General features: G+C 43.5%; 1 protein-coding gene across 1 annotated transcript in view; it reads left to right on the plus strand.

Annotated features, from left to right (window-relative positions):
* The window catches only part of RAD23B (RAD23 homolog B, nucleotide excision repair protein), a 63,500-nt gene that overhangs the window by 12,964 nt on the left and 27,990 nt on the right, over positions 1 to 22,546 (plus strand). The window contains exons 2-4 of the mRNA XM_038769383.1: positions 8,285 to 8,366; positions 13,277 to 13,356; positions 14,891 to 15,138. Coding sequence (XP_038625311.1) covers positions 8,285 to 8,366; positions 13,277 to 13,356; positions 14,891 to 15,138 — 410 coding nt within the window. The remainder of the gene's footprint in view (positions 1 to 8,284; positions 8,367 to 13,276; positions 13,357 to 14,890; positions 15,139 to 22,546) is intronic.

Below are 22,546 nucleotides of genomic sequence, written 5' to 3' on the forward strand. Positions count from 1 at the left end.
CAAATTACATATTTCTAAAAATCTGAAAAAGCCACACCTACTGATAGCCAGTTGAGTTGACCATTAACAATAATAATAATAGGTACTAAGCACTTACTAGGTGCCAGGCACTGTGCTAAGCATGGGGTTGGATACAAGCAATTCGAGTTGGACACAGTCCCTGTCCCTCATAGTTCTCACAATCTTAATCCCCATTTTACAGATGCGGTAACTGAGGCCCAGATAAGTAAAGTGACTTGCCCAAGACCACACAGCAGACAAGTGGCACAGCCGGCATTAGAACCCGTGACCTTCTGGCTCCCAGGGCCGTGCTCTATCCACTATGCCATGCTGCTACCTCTGTTATTAGCACATGAGACCTAAATTCTAGTCCCATCTGCAAGTAGGGAAATATCTGCTGGGACTATGCCCTCATCAGTAGTGAAGGTTTTTGACTGAAGGAACTCCCCTTTGCCCCCTCTCCTTGGTTTTCCCTGAGGTGGACAGACCGCAGGAGCCCTAAAAAATAGCTGGCTAAGGTGGAAGGTGAGGGAAGTGCTTAGTACAGTGCTCTGCACACAGTAAGTGCTCAATAAATACAATTGAATGAATGAATTCATTCATGAATGAATGAGGGCTGTAGGTGAGGACAACCCAATTGCCACCACTTGGACTGAAAATGGGGCCTGCACAGGAAAAACAAAGCAACCTTTGTGTGCACTTCGTTATGTGCTGCACCTTTGCCTGCCTATTCACTCCTTGCAGTCTATGACCCTAGGGGGACATGACTGGCACAAACTACCATGACTATAATCAGTTCTTTCCTGCAGGTTCTCAAGTCTCAGGATTGAGATTCATCCACCATTCTCAACAGGAGACTAAATCATCATCATCATCTGCACAATTAAGCCCCAGGTGGATTACATGAAATTATTTCAACCTGGTGCTAGATTTGCGTCATACAAGCATAACCTTCAACTGTTTTTCTTCCTGAGGATAAATGGAAACTCATTTAAATAGTGAAAGGTTGCTTGTCTGTTAACCCAATATGTGATTTGTCTTTCTAGGTAAAAATGTCAGGGCTTTATTCTTTCTCTACTACTGGATTCTTTCCCCCGCCCACCCCCCAGGATCTTTTTAGTATTTTTCTCTTATTCCACCAGAGATTCTACATTACAGACTGTATAGACTCCCCAAGGAGGGGTATGAATCTCCACCCAAAGCCTGCTGTTTACCTTGTTGTACCTAAGATTAATCTGGGACAGTCATTTCAGCCTATTTTCTACTCATTTCCCCAATTTGTAGCCAAATATTGATTATATTGTATTCTCGGAAACCTTAAGGGAAGAGTCATGTTTGGAGTGGAACTCTTTTCTGTCACTACCACTCTATTTCCAACTTCATTTATTTGTATCTTGTATTCTCTTCCCTTCATTGCTTTCTAATCGATCAGTTGTATGTAGTGAGCACTTACTCCCTAAAGTGCTTAGTACAGTGCTCTGCACACAGTAAGCACTCAAATACGATTGAATGAATACTAAGACCTTGGAGGAGGAGTATAGCTATCGTAGGCACGATCCCTGTCTTCCAATAGCATACCGTCTAGCTTATGATCTTTATCTCTACAACTTGTGCATTTCTCCTTTAATCAACTTTTTTTTTCTTTCTTTGCTTAGTGAGCCACTGATCTTGGCCTCTTAATATTTTGGGCCACTTAAATGCTTGACAGTATCAAACTCTTCCTTGAACTAAATAATCCATACTTTCAGTTGTATTGCATTTTGAAAAATCTATTAGAACTAGGTCTTAAAGCTTTTAAGAGCTTATGTTTATTTCAAGAGCTTAATTGTTACTGGGGAAAGGTGGGACTTCAAAACGTGATCATAATACCTTTGCTACAACTTTTAAAATGCTGGAATATTTATATAAACTCAGTTTTGAAGATGGAGGACACGCTCCAGAAAACCAACTGCGTGAGTAAATTTAGGTATGAAAAGGTGGCCTTCAGCTTATTTGCACCTCCTCCTCTTTGTCCAACTTTGGACAAACGTCATTTATAATTTAAGGCTTTGTTGTTGAAATTGTCTTGAGTTGCAGTTGGCTTTATTTTTTGATGGCCTAGAGAAGTACCATTTTAAGTGCATAGCTATCAGACTAGTGACCCGTCCAGTCTATTTAGTCCTTGTGGCTAAAGCTCCATCTTATAGCACCCCTACTTTTCACCTCCAATAAACCATCATGCACATGTTGTCTGAGAACAAAAGTGGATAGCCATCAGATCATTGGTTAGTTGTGGGACTTCTTAAGCCCTAACCAAAGCATTGCGCCACACACTGGGGTAGATACAAGATAGACCAGAAACCAGCCCTGCCCCACAAAAGGTTCAAAATCGAGATTGGGGGAAGTACAGACATAGAAAAGAGAAATGAATTAGAGGTAATGGGAGCACTTAATTTTCTTATGTCGGTAATTTTTAAGGTACCCACACCATGCCCAACCATTTTTTGTGACAGTGCATTATGTTCTATCTAGATGCACGTTGTTGGAAGAACGTTCTCTAATTCTCCAAAGCACACAATGAAAGCCACATGGCGTAGTGAATAGAGCACGGGCCTCGAAGTCAGAAGGTCATGGGTTCCAATCCTGGCTCCCCCACTTGTATGCTGTGTGACCTTGGGCAAGTCACTTAACTTCTCTGGGCCTCAGTTATCTCACCCTGTAAGATGGGGATTGAGACTGTGAGCCCCCATGTGGGATGGGGACTGGGTCCAGCCTGATTTGCTTGTATCCATCCCAGTGCTTAGTACAGCGCCTGGCACATAGTAAGTGCTTAGCAAATACCATAATTATCATTATTAGTATTTTCTAGGGGAACTGTATATATTTTTCTAGTGTCTTCATTTTTAACCTAACACTTCAGGACCCTCTTTGTGAAGGCTTAGTTGTTGGTTGGCCTAATTTACCTTTGAATCTGGTAGCTCAGGAACCCTAGGGACCTTTGGACTATTGCCATTCATATACCTACAAGTAGTCTTCTATTCATTCCGTTCCCTTGACCTCTGCCCATTTTTTGGTTGTGTAGACCCCGTCAGGAGGCCCTTCTCCTGTCCACAGGAGATATGGGTAACTTTGAAGAGTGACCCTCTCACTTGCTGGGGAGAGCAGAATTGCCAAGTGCATATAAATTCATACAAATGTGCCCACTGTTGAAGCTACCCCTGACAGGGCTGTAAATTCATGAACCACCTGTAAAAATGAGCCAAAATTGCTTTTGCCCATAAAGCCCAAATAAATATTTTGATAGTGGGAAATTCAGTGGGGGTTAGGCTGGGGGCGGGGTGAGGCAGCACTGTCCCCAGCTCCTGGGTTTTCAGTGGCAGCTGCAATGGGCACAGTTTATTCGTTCAATTGCATTTATTGAGCTCTTACTACGTGCAGAGCACTGTACTAAGCACTTGTGTAGGTTAGTGAATTTATGGACAGTTGGCAACATTGGAAGCTCTCCCTCTTTCAAAGTCTTATTGAAATCACATCTCCTCCAAGAGGCCTTCCCTGATTGAAGCCCTCCTTTTCTCCCACTCCCTTCTGTGTCACCCTGACTTGCTCCCTTTTGTTCATCTCCCCTCCCAGCCTCACGGCACTTATGTGCATATCCGTGATGTATTTAATTCTGTTAATGACTGTCTCCCCCTCTAGACTGTAAGCTCGTTGTGGGCAGGGAATGGGTCTGTTTATTGTTAGTGTACTCTCCCAAGCGCTTAGTACAGTGCCCTGCACACAGTAAGTGCTCGGTAAATACAATCCACCGACTGACCCTAGGTTAATCCCGTGGGCTGCAGCCTTTGCCATCCAATCACAGCTGAGCCCTGCCTATTCTGGTTAAGAAATGGGGAAACACATTTACATGCTGAGGTTTGCTCTGGTGTTTGCCTAATCTCATCTAGACGGAGGAACTTCCTGCACTTTGTGTCTTAGCTGTACTTACTATGCCTCAAGCACTTGAGAGAAGGAGGTGTATCTCTCTGATGGGCACTACCTACCCATTAAGAAGGACCTTCCAGAGGTGCAACCTTAGTTTTAGGGTCAAGTACTTCTTCCACTTACCCAGGAGGCAGAGTTGTATAGGTCGGGATGGATTGGCCTATTTAGGGTGGGGGCGGCCATCACGTGACAGGGAGTGGAAGGTTTGAGGGGAGCTTGCTCGGACCTCCGTGTGGCAGTTTAGGGACCCTTATTTTTCTGGCAGCTTTTCTCATCTCTTAGGACCCTTCTACTCTTGACTGTGCTGGTGTCCAAGCAGCTTCTATGAGCATGAAGGGAAGCACATGAGGAAGCTCTTAAAAAGGGCCCGTGAAAAATGGCTTTGCAAAATATGTCTGTGCTCAGTGAAGAGGCTGGGAGCCGGGGTGTTTACCTTCCCCCTCATTCTCTTTCCTGAGTGTAGAGGGAAACTTTTTTTTCCTGTCGTGGTTTTAAAAAGGGGCACCGGACAGTGTTAGGGTAGAAAGAGAAAGGGACAATTGAGGATGTCTGGTGGACCTACCCAAAAGACTTAGCATGCTGTAAGTAGCTGATAGACCTAGGGTTGATGTATGCTGGTGTCAGTGGGAAAAGCAATGGTATTCTGGAGCAGTGAAGGATCCCAAGAGGTCACCCGGTTCATCTTGCCTCCCAGCATGTGGTGGTTTCTCAAAAGAACAAAGTGGGCGATGGACTTTCTTTAAAGAGAGCAGCTTATTCTCTAAGGTCTGTGGCGGACCTTGTAGCTCAGGAACCATAGGGCCCCTTTTGACTATTCCCATTCATATTTAGAGAACACTCTTAGCAAACACTCTTCTATAATCTGGCTGAGTACTAGTTCCAGGCCTGCCCCCAGTCATTATAAAAGGCATTTTTCGTTGTTCACTTATGCCTTCCTTGCTTCCGGTGAGAGAGTCGGCACGGCATATGCTAGGTTCTAAAAGAGCACCGTAGCTGCAGCGCTGGGCACCCGAGCCGCCAACTCAGAGTCCCAGAGCCCTTGTTGCTTATGAAGGGAGACAAAAGGGAGGAACCGGGACGAAGCAGTGGAGAGCCCCCTGAACGCAGACACAGACCTACAGCACAGGCTCTCCAAACTGGGAATACCATTGCCTACTGAAAAAAATCCCTGGTTAGCTCTCATAATTGGTTCGGGGAAGGAGTACTACACTAAGTAGAGCTTCCCATAGGAAATTCTGTAAAACACATTAATATGTTCCCAAGATTCAAAGCAATTTAAAATATATTTTTTCCAAAAGGATGAGAAATGAATGTAGTTTAACACTTTTGACTTAACGCGATCCATTCACAATGTAAATATGTACCAGTAATGAAAATGAATTTAAACAAGTGGATGTTAATGCACATCCACACAAAAGCGTAATTATCTTCATCAAAAGCCTTGCATGTGTTGTTTTGACGCACACCTGAGTCCAGACACTCCAGCACCCAGGCGACATGTCTCCCGCTGTTTCCTAGCGCACTCCTACTATGTTTCATTATTTGAGATTTGCTTTTAGGTCATTCTGAAATATATCCATTCGGTCGGTGTAAAACAAAGCAGCCGTGCTGTGGTTTTAAATGCTTAATATGTGCTGAAGCACTATGCCAAGCGCTTGGGTACATTCTGTATGAAATGAACGAATCAGACCTGGCCCCGGTCTGACACAGGATTCTCAGTCGGACATATAAAAGGAGAAATGGGAGCATTCCAAAAAAATGCAACAAAAGTGAAGGGCAAAAATAGAAAGATGAGCAATGCTTGAGGCTGTTTTTATGTTTCTCTCCACTCCAGGCCTTGGTCTTTGAGTGTTGGTGCATGGCAAGTAGGCCATATGACCAACCATCAGCATATAGGCAGCAGGGGAGCATTATCAAACAATGGGAGGGAGATGTAAGAAATACTGGCATTAAAATTCAGTCGTGCTATCCTGAAAAAAATCACTAATGAAAGAGTTATAATGGGGGAATTTTTTTTTTCCATTTGGAAATGCACATTGATTCTCCTAGTGGGCCATTTCGAATGGCTTGGTGGAAAACACATATATTGGTGTGTGTGTGTATGCCTGCGAGATCGTCTGAAGCTAAAGCGTAGGGGACAAGGAGTAAGCGCTCAATAAATACAATTGAGGAACAGGAGAGAGGCCTGCTGAAGAGAGAGGGAGATGGGTTGGAGGAGAGAAGTCTTAGAGAAGAAGCGTGGCTTAGTGGAAAGAGCATGGGCCTGGGAGCCAGAGGACCTGGGTTCTAATGTCGGCTCCATCACGTGTCTGCTTGCGTGGGACCTTGGACGAGTCGGTTCACTTCTTTATGAGGTAACATGCAGTTACCTCATCTGTAAAGTAGGGATTAAGACTGTGAGCCGTATGTGGGATAGGAACTGTGTCCAACCCGATTACAGATAGTAAGCGCTTAACAAATATAAAAAGAAGAAAAGGAAAGACATGCAGATTAATTCTGTTGAATTATACTCTCCCAAGCGGTTAGTACAGTGCTCTGCACATATTAAGTGCTCAGTAAATACCATCGATTTGATTAATATGGACATGGATGCTTTTTCGCCTTTGTCCAGGAGAGGACAAGTCCTCAACAGGGAGCTATCTCCATTTCTCACTCCTACCCCATTGCAGGGATGTGTTCCATCATGTCAAAGTGCTTCCTTCCCACTATTTCATTCTCTGCTCACCAATCTGAGGGATAATACCTGGGCATCGAGGAGGCTGGGTACCACGCTTGGTCCATGATTGTCATCACATTTACAGATACAGCTCTGAGCTGATGAGAGGGAGAGAGAGACTAGCACCTCCTCAGTCGCTCGTGCTTGCTGCAGTCTGAACCGGGGGAACCTGTCAGGTTTAGAAAGCCGTTTGCTATTTAGGGTGGTTTTAAGCAACCCCCAGCTTCTAGTCTCTCAGTTGGGGACTAGATGGCTCTTGAGTCTTTTCATCCCATATGACAGTGGTTCCCCTTAGAGGAAGCACCAGTACCGATCCAAATGGATCCTGGCCAGACCACATTCCCTCAAGATTTGTTTAGGTTTTCCAAACCCCCTCAATCCCTGTTGTCCAAGAACTGACCCATGCCTTATTTCCAGATTATTCCATTTGGTGGGGTGCGGGGATAGGGGAAAAGGGATTCCTATACTCTTGGTTATGACACTCCCAGTCCCTTCTGCAACTACTGATGGTTAGAACCAGGACCCGTGGAATGGGCAAGGGGCTAATTAGTCCTGGCAGACTGAAGGTAGGTCTTTACTGTGAAAATATTTTTAGTGATTGGGTCAATGGTGTTTGTTACTTCTCCATTTTATACAGAAAATAATCATTTCAGAGTGAACAGAAATTCTGAGTCCAGGTTTAGGGTTCTCAAATTTGGTCTTCCTGAGGGCCTCCATAATCCCCATGCTGTTGATTAAAGGGAAAGAAATGGGGATAAATCATTTTTGCCATTTTCTGAAATGGCACCGATACTACAGTTTTATAGGCAGAGTGGAGAAGCCCATCTCGTAAATGAATGTTTGGAGGTAATTGTGCAAAAATTACTGTGAATTTACCAATTTCAAATTTCAAAATCTTAGAGTATTTCACTCATTTAAATTTGGTTAAGTAGATTTTTTTTGTTGTTGAAGAAACCATTTTTTCCTCAATTCATTTCAGTACTTGTGTTTGCCCTTCATAGTCTGAGAGCACTTTTGAGGGAAATAGAGATCACTTTATTATTTGTATTTTCTTAGAGTGCTTCTCCTATATTCATTTTTTCCTCTTCATCTTGAGCTTTTTCTGTGACTTTGCTTTTGGAACATCATGGTAGTTATTGATTTTTCCATAGTATGGTTAACCAGAAAATATTTCCTTTGAATAACAGTGCTTCCGTTCAAACTGGAAGGAGAAAAGCCTTTTAATAAGCATGAAAGCAAAAGTTCCTGAAAGTGAAGCAGTGGGGACTTGTTTGTTTTATCTGGCATCTTTGCGGATGACTCTAGAAGGGGCATTAGCAATGTCTTTTCAGGGCAGTCCAGGATTGGTGTGGGTCAGTGGGGCCCATGCCAGCCAGACAGGGACAAGAGTAACAGAGACTCCAATATCCCTGGGAGAGCACCAATGTCCCTGGGATTCTAGCATGGGCAATCAGCCCCTGGTGTCCATTTGGTTTAGAGGGACCCGTGAGAATAGCCTGGCACTAGCCACTGTCTCAAACATGTGCTACTTGTTTCCTACCCACGCTCCTGACTGTGGATGCAAGAAATTTTAAAAATCTGTTTTTTTTTTCTTTTCTCTTCTTGTAGGTTAAGGCACTGAAAGAGAAGATTGAAACTGAAAAGGGGAAAGATGCCTTTCCAGTAGCAGGCCAAAAATTAATTTATGCAGGTAATCATAGGGAATAAGGAGATCTTTTTGTTTGTATTAAGGAGCTCTCTTAACCCGATCATTCACTCCTTTCCCAAAATAATCTCCAGTAGCCTTTTATGGAGGGCTAGGTTGTTAAAAGCAAGATAAAATTATTAATAAAACAGCATCTCTTAATGCTGTGGTGTCAGCTGTCCACGGACCATCTTAGTCTCCAAAGAATACTCCTCCTCTTGGATTTGGTGCTTTTTTTGGATGAAGTTCTGAGCTTCCGTGGATCTAGTAGAACCTAGATTCACTGGACAACTTGGGTTAATTGTTTCTTCTAAAATGCATGACTATAGGCAAATTGCAGCTGCCTTGCATAAGCAATCCAACACACACACACACACACACACACACACATGCACGCACACACGCACTCACCCCCCCGCCCCCCCCCCCAAAAAAAAGCACATTGCCCCAGTCAGCTGGCCAGGGTTAGCCTAGCCTTGTCCTCTATCTCAGCACTAGTGACTTAACTCTGGAAGTTCAGTTGCTTATACTCTTCAAACACACTTTCCCAACCTCTGCCCATGCCCAGAATGCATCCATCGAGGGAGTTAGCAAATGCCTTCTGAGTACAGAACCACTGTACTAAGCATATGGGAGAGTAGGCAAAGCACACATTCCCTGACCTCAAGGAGTTTGCGATCTGAACTGGCTGCCAACCACATGGTAAAAAATAAAATTAGATGGAACATTCTCAATACATCATCTAATGGAGAATAGACAAATCTGGATATTCCCCACAGACCCTCTCCCCTGGCTCCAGCCCATTTACCCCAATTCAAACTCTCTACTCAGCTTCCTGGAAGCATGACTGATTAAAAGTTGTGCCCATATGCCCCATCCCTTTTTATTCCTCCTCCCTCTTTGTTACTGAGGCACAAGGGGCAAAAGCATGTTATTTATTTATTTATTTATTTAAAATCAAGGAACAGGGGAGCCCAGTAGGAAACTAGCACTGAGGTCCACGGAGCTTCACTACACATTTTGGCTAGAATGTGCTGTGCACATGCAAATGTCATTAAGCACGTTTCAAATGACAAAAGTTTTCTTTAACACGGGTTTTGTGATAATGCAACCCCTGCCTTAAAGGAGAACTAGGTGTGCTACTTTGTCAAGAGGAGTAGTTTGACACACTTTCTAATGACAACATCCTGATTTAGCATCTTCAGCAATATTTAAGGGCCTTCTCTTTGCCAGGCACCATACTAAGCATTCATTCATTCAATCGTATTTATTGAGTGCTTACTGTGTGCAGAGCACTGTACTAAGCACTGAGGAGAATCACCAAAGACGACGAAACCAGGGCCCCTGTCCTCAAGGATCATAAAATTTAATAGGGGAGGGCTACTCTTATACTTTAATTATATGGTTGTTTCTTGTGTATATCGGAGAAGCCTCAACATTAACAGTATTTATTGAAGACTGACTTTGTGCCCTGAAATTCGTAGGAAAGAAGTTGTAAGCCCAGGTCCTGGACCTCAGAGCTTATATTCTAATGGAGAGGAAGTGGGAGAGATGAGCAAAACATGAATATGTATCTGTAAATTTATGTATTTAAGTGGAGGGAGCAGTACTTGGTGTTAGTGTGGAATGCAGTTAGGGAGGGAAGACTTTCACGTCAGATGGAGCTTTTAGTATGGTTTTAAGGAGTTGTGGGGGGGTGATGTATGGGAGTGATTGAGTGGAATTGGGCATTCCAGATCGGGGTGTGGTCAGAGTGACAGCTCCAATGCAGAAATCCTAGTCTGGGTGGTTCATGAGTTGGCCTGGGTCAATCAGAGTGCATGAACTGGGGTGTTCTGGGAGGAGGCCTCACGGAATGGTAAAAGAAAATACATGTGTACTTATGTATCTGCTGAGGTAACTGGAAGTGGGGGGCCTGTTTGGGGAAGTTTGGGAAAACTTCATGCATTAAGTAGCTTTTCGATAGAACTCTGTAGAAGTGAGGGAACATGGCTTAACAAAGTGGGGTTTTAAAAAGTTATTTAGTGTAGTCCAGCCTTTAGTATGTTGTGAGACCTGGACCCACCAAAAATGTATCCTCGAACAATTTCATCAGCATCTCCTACATGCCATGCTGTACTCAGCACCAGATGACACAGCAGGAGCGCAGATGATGAAGTCCTGAAGCAAAACCAGTCCACTATCATTGAGCTTCTGCTTCCCTCACAACTTGCCTAAGGAGACAGAATGTATAACAGCAGGGTACCCAAAAGGTTTTGGTGAGCTGAAATGTGATGACCGGAAGTAAGTAAGGAGGCAGAAGGAAAGATCCAGGAATGTAGAAAAGCCAGGTGAAGGCAATGTGACATCACAGCTAAATGTTTGGGGGAAACTACTACAGACTAACCTGATGTGCTGCAAAAAAAAAAAAAAAAAAAAGGGAGCAACTCTTTTCAGTCAGAAGTTTTAAGAGAATGGTGAGGCTGAAGCAAAAGCTAAAATAGTGCCAACAAATTCTGTAAACACGTTGTGGACAGGGAGCATATTTACCAACCCTGTTGTGCTGTACTCTCCCAAGCACTTAGTACAGTGCTGTGCACACAGTAAGCATTCAATAAATACCATTGATGGGTTGAAGTCTTGGGATCACTGCTGGTCAGGAAGTCCTTTGTGTTAAAAGCAGCCAGGATGTTGGGGCAACAGGGGGCAGTCTTTGTGCTCGTGGTGTGGATTGACATGGCTTCCTACATTGATTAGCCTTTTCAGTCACACTTGCACCCCCTAGATAAATTTCACCATCAGTGATGTTATCTTCAAATATGAAGAACACCTGCACCTAATGTGTGTACACATATATAAAGTTTATCTCAGTGAAGCTGGCTGCTTCTCTCGGCTATGGGTAAGTTTGGTTATCTTGCTACTGTCTTCAACTTCTTCCCCAAGTCTTTCAGTAGAGCTGCTAATAGGCAGTGAAATTCCAAACTATTTTGAATTTCACTTTTCAAGTTCCTCTTCTCTGGTTTAAGGGGCTAATGGGTAGTGAAATGCTGAAAGTCGGCCTCAAAAAGGTGGACTAAAGTCTCTGGATAAATCCACAAACCTTAAAGTCAATCCAGTCAGCGCTTAGTATGGTACTTGGCACATAATAAGCTTAAATACCACAATTATCCAATAATTGAAGCTTGATTCCACACTGTACAGTCAGTTCTCTTAGAATGCAGGATTTGTGTTCCCTAGGAACCCCTTAAGGAAAATTCGCATTTTAGTATTCATCCCAGGTTCAGTGCCGTGCACATGTGTCCAACTGTTTCTTCTGACACCACATTATGTTCTATCCAGACAGACGCACATTGTTGAAAGAATGTTCTTCACTTCTACCTTTGTGTTCTGTCCAAAACATGAAGTGAAAACATGCATTCTGGCAGAACTGACTGTTTTTTGGTCATACAGGCTCATTAGTCAATGATATTTATAAAGCTGGCCCAGGTTTTGCAGCCTTCTTACGTTATTTCCTTCCTTGTTTTCTAATCTGTACTTCCCAAGCGCTTAGTTTAGTGCTCTGCACACAGTAAGCGCTCAATAAATACGATTGAATGAATGAATGAATAATCACCCATTATCAGGGTGATTTATGTTATCCATTCTCTTGACCAGTTTAATAGCCTGAACAGTTTTTAGTGGTTGTTGATGGCATCTCTTCAATTCTGAAACTGCCAGACTTTCAAAAATTTAAATCTCACATTAATTTTTCATTTAATCAAACAGGAAGCCCCTTAACTCGGTGCAACCTAATGAGTGCAGCTTCCTATGCAAACATGGCAAGGCCTGAAATGTCATTAATTTTAATTTTGCACCCAAATCGGACAGGGAAGTACAATGCCAGAAAGGTTGTGGTACTGCACTTAAACTGAATCACTACTTACATTTCCACATTCTGCTTGTTTAAAATTTTTACTGTGTGAAGACAGCCACAAAGAGCTTCTGCCTTATATGCTAGTTGCCCTGAGCTTTTCACTCACCAGATTCTTTTATTTTTGTGTCACTTACCCTATTTTCTGTTGAAAGGGGACCAACATACCAAGAGAAGTGATGCTGTAAATCAGGGTACCAGAGTGGGATTAAGTATGAAAGCAATTTCCCCAATCTGGTATTCTGTTTTTTATTCTGGCCTAATAGCAATGTTCTAACACTGAACGTGGGCGCAGATGACACTTTTGCTGTGCTTTTAACCTTGCTTTAGTTGCCCGTATTTTGCTGGAGAGAATGTACTAGGTGGATGCACTAGCAAATTTTCCTTCAAGCTCTCCTCCAAACCAGTTGTTTGGGGGATTTCCCCCACTCCTCCGATAACCATGTAGAAATGGCATGGCGAAAAATATGGCCCATCTGCCCTCTACTGGAAACTGGTGCCTTAGGAAGGAAAAGGTAGGGAGGCAAAATTATAGCGTCTTGATCAGTGGCACTGTCATTTTAGTCTCTGCATCATGAGGTGAGTGTAACCACCTAGTGCCAGTATCGCCATCCCTGCCCCCTCTGTTCAAACAGGCCCATTGGCAAATATGTTTCCTCTTCTGTGATAGAGAAGCAACCACAATTCAGGAAAGGCAAACTTGCAAATCATTTACACAGATTTGCCTGTCTGACTTCCAGTAGCACAATGAAGCTTTGAGTGCAGAAGTGTGAGCCACAAAATTCCAAGCATGTGAGGCATGATAGAAGTGCTATTCCTTGAAGATTGCTGTAAAGGCTTCTTTATTAGTTATTTGTAACCATCACTTTGGCTACAGTATTATTTCTATGTTGAAAAATTTATATTAATGGTAGACATTGTTTTTAGTGGTTGGCAATTGGACATTTTCTCCCTTGAGTTACTTTGACAAATATACAAGGCAAAATCTTCAAATAACTTCAGCAAGTTACTCTCTTTAACCCACTAGGTAAAATACTCAACGATGATACAGCTCTCAAAGAGTATAAAATTGATGAGAAGAACTTTGTGGTCGTTATGGTGACAAAAGTAAGTCTTTTTTATGCATTCTGTATAAAAATGCCTGCAAAACTCATAATTAGTATTCTGACAAGAGATTTATGAAGACAAACAGGTCTTACAGATGACCATATACCCATTGCCTGGGTACTGAGTGGGAAATCTGGGTAATTCAGGCAGTGTAGGCAGATGGAGGGGTGGCTGGCTAAAATTGGGCTAAGGATTTGGAGAGGGGGTGGTAATCATTGGTGTTTATCTGAAAACCTGCATTAAAAAGCCTCTGTTTACATTGGAATCCCTGGCTAACCTCCAAAGGATTGGAAGAGTATGAATTCCAGGGATACTTCCTTAAAAGAGGGGGTAGAGGTCAGAATAGTGTTCCAGACACCTGGAGATATATATAACTCACTTCTGCTTTGGAATTCAGAACAGATGGTGTCAGAAATAATTCCTTTCCTCAAAAACACAACCAAAATTTCAGCTGCTTACCAGAAGTGAAGGACAAGTTCTGAGTATTGGTTCTTTTGAGATGCAAAGTTATGCAATGGAGAGGTAAAATAGGGGAAGGTGTTAATGTCTGGAAGGAGTGAATTCTCTCCATCTAAAGAGGTTTCTATCTGAAATGCTGGAAAGATAGGAGAGAATGTGGGTATAAAAATGGAAAAAAAATATGGACTATAGAGAGGTCAGTAAAAGTACTGAAATAGTGAAATTGGGCAGAAAGAATTGAGGAAATAGTTTACATAGTCAGAGCCTGGCAGATTTTGACTTAACTCAGATGTTGCTTCTCCTACAGCTGTAGGTATCTACATTTTTGTTGCCACCTGTAATGTCTCTTGTCTCTCCAGTAATGCCATGCTCAGAACCATGGGCAATCAGGGTAGAGGGGAAGGGTATGAGTTGAGGGGGCAGGGGGAGACTAGGATCAGCAGCATGACAGTAAAATCTGTACAGAAATCTGTAGCTGTGGAAGAAACAAACTCCCAGCACCTGTGCTGGCATTGCTGATGCCCGATCTGATATCTTTGCCCAGTGCAAGTGGAAAAAGTCCTCGGGTCTAATTTCTTTGTTTTTGACATTCTCTGCTGAGTGAAGGAATAGGATTTACCTGTGCTAAGTGTCCTTTGGTGTTTGGTATGATCTCACTGAGGCTGGCCGTCCTCACTCATAAATCTGAGGGCAAGGATTAAAGCTACTGTAGTGTGATTCTGGCTTTACAGAGCTGGCTTCTGCCCACTTCAATGACTGCCAGGCCCACTTCTAATTCAGAAAGTGCCAGGCAGGTGAGAAGCATCTGGAGATGCTTTACAGCCTTAATTTTTTCCACAGAGATCTAAACTTGCATATATCTCCAAACAGTGCACATGGGAACTAGTAATCCGATTTTACAACCAATTGAAAGTTTTAAAATTCAAGGTTCGTAGCATTTCCTGAAGTTTTTAAATTCAAGGTTTGTAGCATTTCCTGAAGGAAATTCTACAGTAGTGTAAAGTGTTAAGAAAAGGACGAGTGCAACTATTTTTCTTAGCAACATTTTTTTGTTTGTTTGCTTTTACCCATTTAGCCCAAAGCAGCAGCTACTCCAATGCCATCACCAGCTGTAGGTCAGCAATCAAACCCAGCTACCACCACTACTGTTAGTTCATCTAAAGCATCAGCTGTTGCTCAAGCCCCTACTCCTTCCCCTGTTTTGGCTCCTGTCACTCCAACACCAGCTGGTGAACCTGTACCTACTGTTGCTCCCAAGGAAGAGAAACCTGCAGAGAAACCGGTTGAGGCACCAGTTGCTCTCAGCCCGTCGTCATCTGACAGGTATGACTCGGCTTCCGGGAAACTGTATCAGAACTCCATATTGGTACATTCATGTGTTTTGGTTTTTACTTCATTTCAGGGAAACATGGTTTGCTGACATGCTGGGGGTTTAGGCCATTAGTAGATTGTCAAAAACACTTGAAAATCTACTGATGCTAATCTGCTAAAAAAAAAAATTATTAATGATACTGGTGGCACTTATTAAGCACTTACTATGTGCGGTGTGCTAGACTGGAGGAAGGTTCTCAGTTCGGACCAGGCCCTGTACCCCACAGGGCTCATAATCTCTTCATTGCCATTTTTTGGATCAGGAAACTGGGGCCCAGAGAGGTAAAGTGACTTGATTGAGGTCACCCAGTGGACCTGTGGCAGAGCTGGGGGTAGAATATGGGTTTATTGGCTCCCAATCCCGTGCTCTTTCCAGTAGGCCATGTTGCCTCAACTTGTCTAAAATTTCCATGGCTGATTACTAAAACCAAGACTTTGAGGATGTCTCTAATTGGATAATTAGCCAAAGAAAATATTTACACACTCTGCTAATAATATTTAGTTTTCCATAACTACTGAGGTGTTTTGATATTTATTCTTGGAGGATCTCTGAAGAGATTTGATAATGGCATGGCATACCCAGAGGTCTCTGCAACATCTAGGATTTCCTTGCATCGCTTCCTTGTAGTTGAAATAGGAGGGCCAAAGTGCTTGCATTTGACTTGAATCAGATTGCCTCCTAATGTCTTGGTGCCTGAAAAGACGGCAATTTAAATGTTGCTGTGTAGAAGACACTCATTTCTTGATTTCTTTTTTGAACCTACCCTCACTCAGCCTCTGTGATTGGCCCAGATTCCTTACCTAAGAAGGGTGTAGGAGAGGGACAGAGCCAAAGGATTGGGACAACATAAACCACCAGCAGTCTTTGGACCAGTAATGGTCTCTAGCATATTTTGGGAGACACTGATTCAGGTGCAGTCATGCCTGGAGCCAGGGGGGTGAACTGGTGGTCACTAACGTATCGCTTTCAGCGGCATCATTTGTTGAGCACCCTATACAGTGCGTTGCAGCCAGTGGGCGCTCAATAAATACCATTACTAGTGCTATGAGGCGCTTGGGAACATACACGATACTTCCTGCCCTTGAAGAGCTTACAGACTAAATTGTCAAGTATGAGAGTCAGTGTGATTAAAGCCTAAAGGAAGCAATTCAGTGTTTGGACAGTAAATGAACAGAAAGCCACATAGGTGCTTAAGTGCCTGACCGGGGAGGTGGGGCGGGGATTAGGTGGGGTTGAAAATGCTCATTATTGGCACTGTGAGACCCAGTCTGTTGGAAAGGGAGGAACTAAAGGAAGAGGAAACGGTGGAGTGGGAGGACCCAAAAAGAGAAAAGTAAGACAGCCCATTTCCAAGGTCACCCTCAAACCTGATAATCTAATTTTCACCCTATTCATATTTGAATTTTAAATAGGTGATGTTCAGTCTTGGGCCCGGAGGCTGCCTGTCACCCAGAGGATCATCTCTATTGGTCTACAGTAGACCCCAGGGCCCTAACTTTGGCTCCTTTGCTTGGGTGCAAGCCTCTTAAATGTGGTGGCAACAGCATGTTTCTCCCCTTTACCTACCTGCCCTGGCAGGGAGGAAGTGAGAGGGACATGCGTGTAAACCCCAGCCTGCATTTTTTTTTTTTAAGAGATTTGGAAATTTGGGCTAGGCTGGTGTGAAACTAGAGCCCCAAGTTTCTGGAGAAGTCATCAAGCCCTTCCTTCTTCTTCCTGATAAAACTAAGCCAAAATGATTGCAGGTGTATGTTTGCCTATAATATTCTCAATTCTTAGAGGCGATTGCATTCTTCTTTGAAGTGTTCCCCTGAGGTAGGCAACAGCATGGTTGACTTTTTACTTCTGCGCGAAATAAATTTGTCATGATGAGCAGGTAAGCCCATGTCACCTGCCCTCCCTACAGTTTGTTAAACTTCCTTCACAGCTCCTATGCGGGCCCCTGCATCCTCCCACCCTCCTCTCCCCATAGTTCCCCCTAGCCCTGTGCCACTTTTTATCATCATCATCATTATTATTATTTTAACATTGTTTCGCCACTGTAAAAGGTCCTAGGAGCAGATTGCTATTCCCTCCCTCGCCCTACTCAGGCCTCGCCCCCACGGCTTTGGTGGGTCTGGAAGTGGAGGCTGCAAGCCAGGAAAGGCACAGTGGTGGAACAAGTGTAAAATAAAAAGTAGCTCTGGGCCTAGCGGGGTTGGAGATGGAATTTTGAGGAAAAGGGGGTCAAGCGTGGGGGCTGTAGTGAAAAGCAGAAAAAGTATTTTAAGATCCATGGTGAGTATAGAAGAATAGGAGTAGGAGAGGCCATTAGATTTGAGTAAAGGCTGGTAGTGATCGTAGCACAAGCAGTTTACCAAGTGCTGATGGCAAACTGTAGAACACACAGAGATGAAAAGGAGGGAAATCGGAGGCAGCCAGGGTAGACTCCGCATTCAAAAGGATTAGCCGAGGGTGGTAGCAGTGGAATCAAGTAATGCCGTTTTCTGCATGGTGCAGACCATCTCCGCCCCTATAATCACCACCTGGGTCCAAGCTCTCGTCATTTTTGGTCTACACTGCTGCCTCCCTGTTTATGTGACTCTTCACTGGTTTCTCTACCTCCATTCTTGCTCCTTTTTATCTTATACTACACTCTGCTGCCTGGTTTGTCATGCTGAAATGTCACTCTGAACACATAACTCTTGTCTTCGACAACTTCCAATGACTACTACCCTTTTGCATCAAATAGAAGCACCCAACTGTTGGCGTCAAGGCTGTCTGCCATCACTCTCCTCCTTATATATGTTCTTTCACCCGCAACACCCCAGCTCACACTCTTCACTCCTTCCAAGGTGTCCTTACTGAACATGTCTCCAATCTGTTGCTCACACCCTTCTCCGTGTCTGGAACTCCCTACCCCCTTTGAATCCACCAGACTGCAGCTCTCTCCATCATCAGCATCCTCTCAGACCACCTCCTTCATGAGGCATTTGCCAATTAATATCCACCACCCTGGTCGTGTCATCCCAACAGCCACTCTCAGTATGTAAGTGGAATGTGTAAATCTAAATATTCATGTTGTTTTTCTGTACTCGTTCTGCTAGGTCTTTCCTCATGCTCCCACTCTGCGTATACATGTTTTATCTGTACATCTCCCCGATTAGAGCATAAAGTTTTCGAAAACAGGAGTCATGTCTTTAACTTTCATTGTACTCTCCTGGTTACTTAGTACCATACTCTGTATGCAGGTTCTCAGTAAATGTTACCAACTTGAAGACGTCAAAGGCTGGGTAAATGAGCCAGCGGAAAGAAAGAAGCTAAGGGGATAAAGTCGGAAAACCCAGGATGGGAGCAAAATCTCGAGGGATGAGGTCTCTGAGGCACAGACAAAGCAACTAGCATTCGGGAATTAGGAAAGATACCTGACAAGGAAAGAGAGGATGGATGAAAGCACAAAAGTATGTAAATATGGGAAAGGGGGATGTCTGGGGGACAGCTCTGCCTTACAGTCTTTCAGTGGACTAGATTTTTGGGATCACTAGCTGTTAGGGAGAAGGGTGAGGCAATGAGAGGATTATGGCCATGTGGATTATGGGATAAGTGATTCAAAGAAGGAATAATAGTGTTGCATGTAAGTACAAATTCAGAGTGAAATAGGCTGGCTCCGTTCCTTAATTTTTTTTTTTCCTCTAGTATCTGTCCAGGCACTGGAGTTGGTTGGGGGTGATCTAGGGCTGGCGGGTGGGTCAAGACTAGGACCCTGGGGAGAGCTGTAAAATGAGTGGATCCTTGAGTTCAGAAAGTGGAGAGTCTAGAGAAATGATGGAAGACAGTAACTTGAGACATTTGGGGGAGGTTATGGAGGTCTCATGATGTAGGATAGGTTGTCACCTGGAGTTGGTAATCTCAGTGGTGGAGTGACATCTTTTGATGTGTTCCAGAGTATGATCGTAGTTGGTGTAGGGTGAAATTGAAGACCAGTAGAATCCAGAAGAGAGAGGACTTGGAGGTGGGTGTGTTGTTAGGAACGTTCATATGGGAGATTCAGGTTGCTGACAGTGAGTCTCCTAGACTGGTTGGGGAGGGAAAATGTGAGCCAGGAATTGAAGTCTAGCAGGACATTTTACACTGGTACAAGACTAATGTACATCATGAATCTTAGTTCTCAAATTAAAAAAAGGGGCGGGGGGGCGGACTTAGCAAATCCACTTGTCTCTGAAAAATCAATGTTGTCTGGAGGCTAGAATTTCCCATCTTTTTTTCAAAGGTTGCTTTGCATCTTGGACTGTCTTCCTCAAGCCACATGGATTTAATGCTTTTTTTCTCCCTTGCTGTTAGAACCATAAACAACAGGATAACATCTTAGAGAACAGGGAGAGCCAAGGGTCAGGGCTGGTTTTTTAAAAAATAGAGGTTGAGCTACTTTTGAGCTCACCGTCTCTTCTCCCTCTCACTCTTCCCTTCTCCCCCAAACTTCAACCGGACTGGTCCTGCTGCAAAGTCCCCTGGGTTAGCTATCTGAGGGAGATGGGCAAGGAACATGTCTACCAACTCTGCTGTATTGTACTCTCCCAAGGGCTTAATACAGTGCTCTGTATACAGTAAGCACTCAATAAATACCACTGAGGAGAAGCTGAGATCGTTTTTTTCTCCTTTGCCCAAATAAACTCCTACTTTCTTGTTGGTAGATCAAAATGTTAAGATTTTCAGTTTTGGAGGGGCAGGGAGTGGAGAAAGCTCCCAATCGACAACTGCCCAGCGATGAGGTTTTTCCTGACACTGCCTCTGCTGCTCTCACTTTCCCCCCCTCTCTTCCCTTCAATCCCTTGCCCCCTGGATTTGGGCCCAGAAGGTTGGAGTGGGCTTCATCAGTGAGTGCTATGCTGTTACAGAGGAGGTTGATGTATTAAATGAGAGCCTTGGAACTGAAGAAAGAACGTATAAATCCTAAAGGAAAATGGACTGAGGCCAGACTGTAGTTTCCATTATGCCAAGGGTGATGTCCTAATCAAAGTTATTTGCCGTTCTACTCTTGCTAGGTTAGAGACAGGTAGGTATTCAGATTTTTCTCACCGTAAACCCATTCGGAGGGCTGCCTCTGTTCTCAAGGATGTCTAAACATTTGCAGATAATTGTGCATGTGCCACCAGACGTCTGTCGAGTGGTATTTTTGCTTGGTAAACGAAACCTTGTTAAACCTTTGCATCAGCCCTTCTCCAGATGGACAGTATATAGCCTCTGTTGCTGGCTCAGACATAGTCTTTCCTTTCTGGAATTTGCTCTGCGCCCTTGCAACGGCTCCACTCCTGAACGTGAACCAGCCCTCCTCAGTTCACTGAATCCACCTTCAGAGATGTCTGTAGAAGTTTCTACCTTTACCTCTTTGTGACTCAAGGTAAGATAGCCTTTCCCCAACACCCCAGTATTCAATGATTGGGGAGGGTAAAGAAAGGGAGGTTTGGGAAGGCAGAGTGATTTTTCCTCTCTCCGGCCCAGTTTGGCTCAAAGAAAGAAAGGAACAACGGGGTTTCTTTCTCCTGGAAACTTCTTTATCCTACCCAAGTATCCCTCAGCGGGGAGTCGTGTGTAGGGAGAGACAGAGCTTCCCTTGTCATCTCTCCTTCCCCCAGTCTTGCCCTATAATTAGGTGGGGGGCTGCTCCCCACCCCGGCCAGCCTCTCATTCCCGGGGACCAGGGGTGTGCTGTAATTCTAGCCAGGAAATGTGTGCCAGCTTCCAGAAGTTGCCTTAGAGCAGTAGTTCTGAAACGGGTGTCCTAGAGGTCCTCAAGAGCCATAATATTCCAGGGGAAGTTGAAGGGCTAAATGAATTTGATATGGTCCCAGAATTCAAATAACCCGCTTTTTGCCCCTGCCATCCAGGGCCAAGGTCTAATGGGACTGCTTCTCTTTACTCTTTAAATTGCTGCTGCCACCCTAAATTGTGGAGCGCCGTCCTGTGTACGGCAGTGATTTAAAGGGTCTACTCAGCATCTCGAGTTTGTCCCTTTTAATGCTGCTGCTGCTGCTGTCAGGGTAGCCACCAGTGGAAAGTGCTTGGAAAGCCCCGATGACCTACATTTATAATGCCCCTTTTTCTAATGCTCTAGAATCCATGTTACTCCTCCCTTTCCCTGCTGCTCAGCTGTGCAGGAGTGCCTGCTTTTATTCTAAACCCCTAATCCATGGTGCCTTCATCTACCTATGTCAAAAATTCACAAACATATAGTCAGTCAACAAAGTAATTCAGTTGAAGAATCCAACCATCTCTGCCCAATGTATGTTCTGTTTATTTCTGAAGTGGCCTTATATAGAGTGATCAAATATTGTGCCATTTGCCTTGCTTATTGAAATGTAAATGTTAGAATTTTGTAGGAAGTTGGGAAATTGATACTCGCAGACATAGTGATTGTGGAAGTGAAGATGTGTTTTTTCACCATTTGGTCTCAAACTGAATATGAAGTAGACTGATGAGTGATAGTTTTTGTGTTACTTGGAGGCATGCAGGTGACATACTCATTGGAATAGGGAGGATTGTGAAGACTGTGCATCAGCACTGTTAAGCCAATGTTTACATGTTTTTGATATTTTCAAAACCTGTACCAAAAGTAGCGGGTCATCCAGGCTCTAACAATGAGGGTAAAGGGCCTCTAGTGAAAAAAAAAAAAAACAAACCCTGATCAGCCTACTGAATGTCTCTAAATCTAACTTCTAAATCTAAATCTAACTTCTAAATCTAACTCTGGGTGGTCGTTATTTGCATTAATCAGAGGTCCGTAATCTCTTGATTTTTGTACTTTGGTACTTTGAGAAATTGTTGTGCTTTGTCCTTTAATCCTGTTAATATTTGTTTTTTAAAGTCTAAGTATAAATGAAGTTAATCATTAATTTGAGAGAATTCCAACAAAGTCCCTTTTCCCAAATTATGGTCCACTACTGTAATAAAATTTTGGGCATGAGTGTTTTTTCCCTTCCTTTTGTGGACCTTTCTTGATATTAAACACATTTTTTAAGGACAGTTGGGTTCTCTGAATATTTTCAATGCTTGTGTGTATATATTGTATTTTCAATCATTCTTTAGACTGTAAGCTCCTTGTGGGCAGGGAACATGTCTTGTGCTTCTGTTATACTTTCAGAAATGCTTAGTGTGGATTGCACTCAGTGGGCACTCAAATACCATTCCTAGTAATATGACGGCTATAAGAGCTTGAAGTATTAGGAAGTGGGGACAGCCTGTAAACACATTTTCCGTGAGACTATATATTTTTCTAATTGTAGAAAAACCTTCCACAGCCATCACTGAAGCTCTTTCCCCAACCCCACCTAATTCCAGACTTTCCTCAGACTAGCCTATCTCCATAGGTCACTGGGAACCCTG

The sequence above is a fragment of the Tachyglossus aculeatus genome, chromosome X4, assembly GCF_015852505.1.
Source record: "Tachyglossus aculeatus isolate mTacAcu1 chromosome X4, mTacAcu1.pri, whole genome shotgun sequence".
NCBI classification, from domain to species: Eukaryota; Metazoa; Chordata; class Mammalia; order Monotremata; family Tachyglossidae; genus Tachyglossus; species Tachyglossus aculeatus.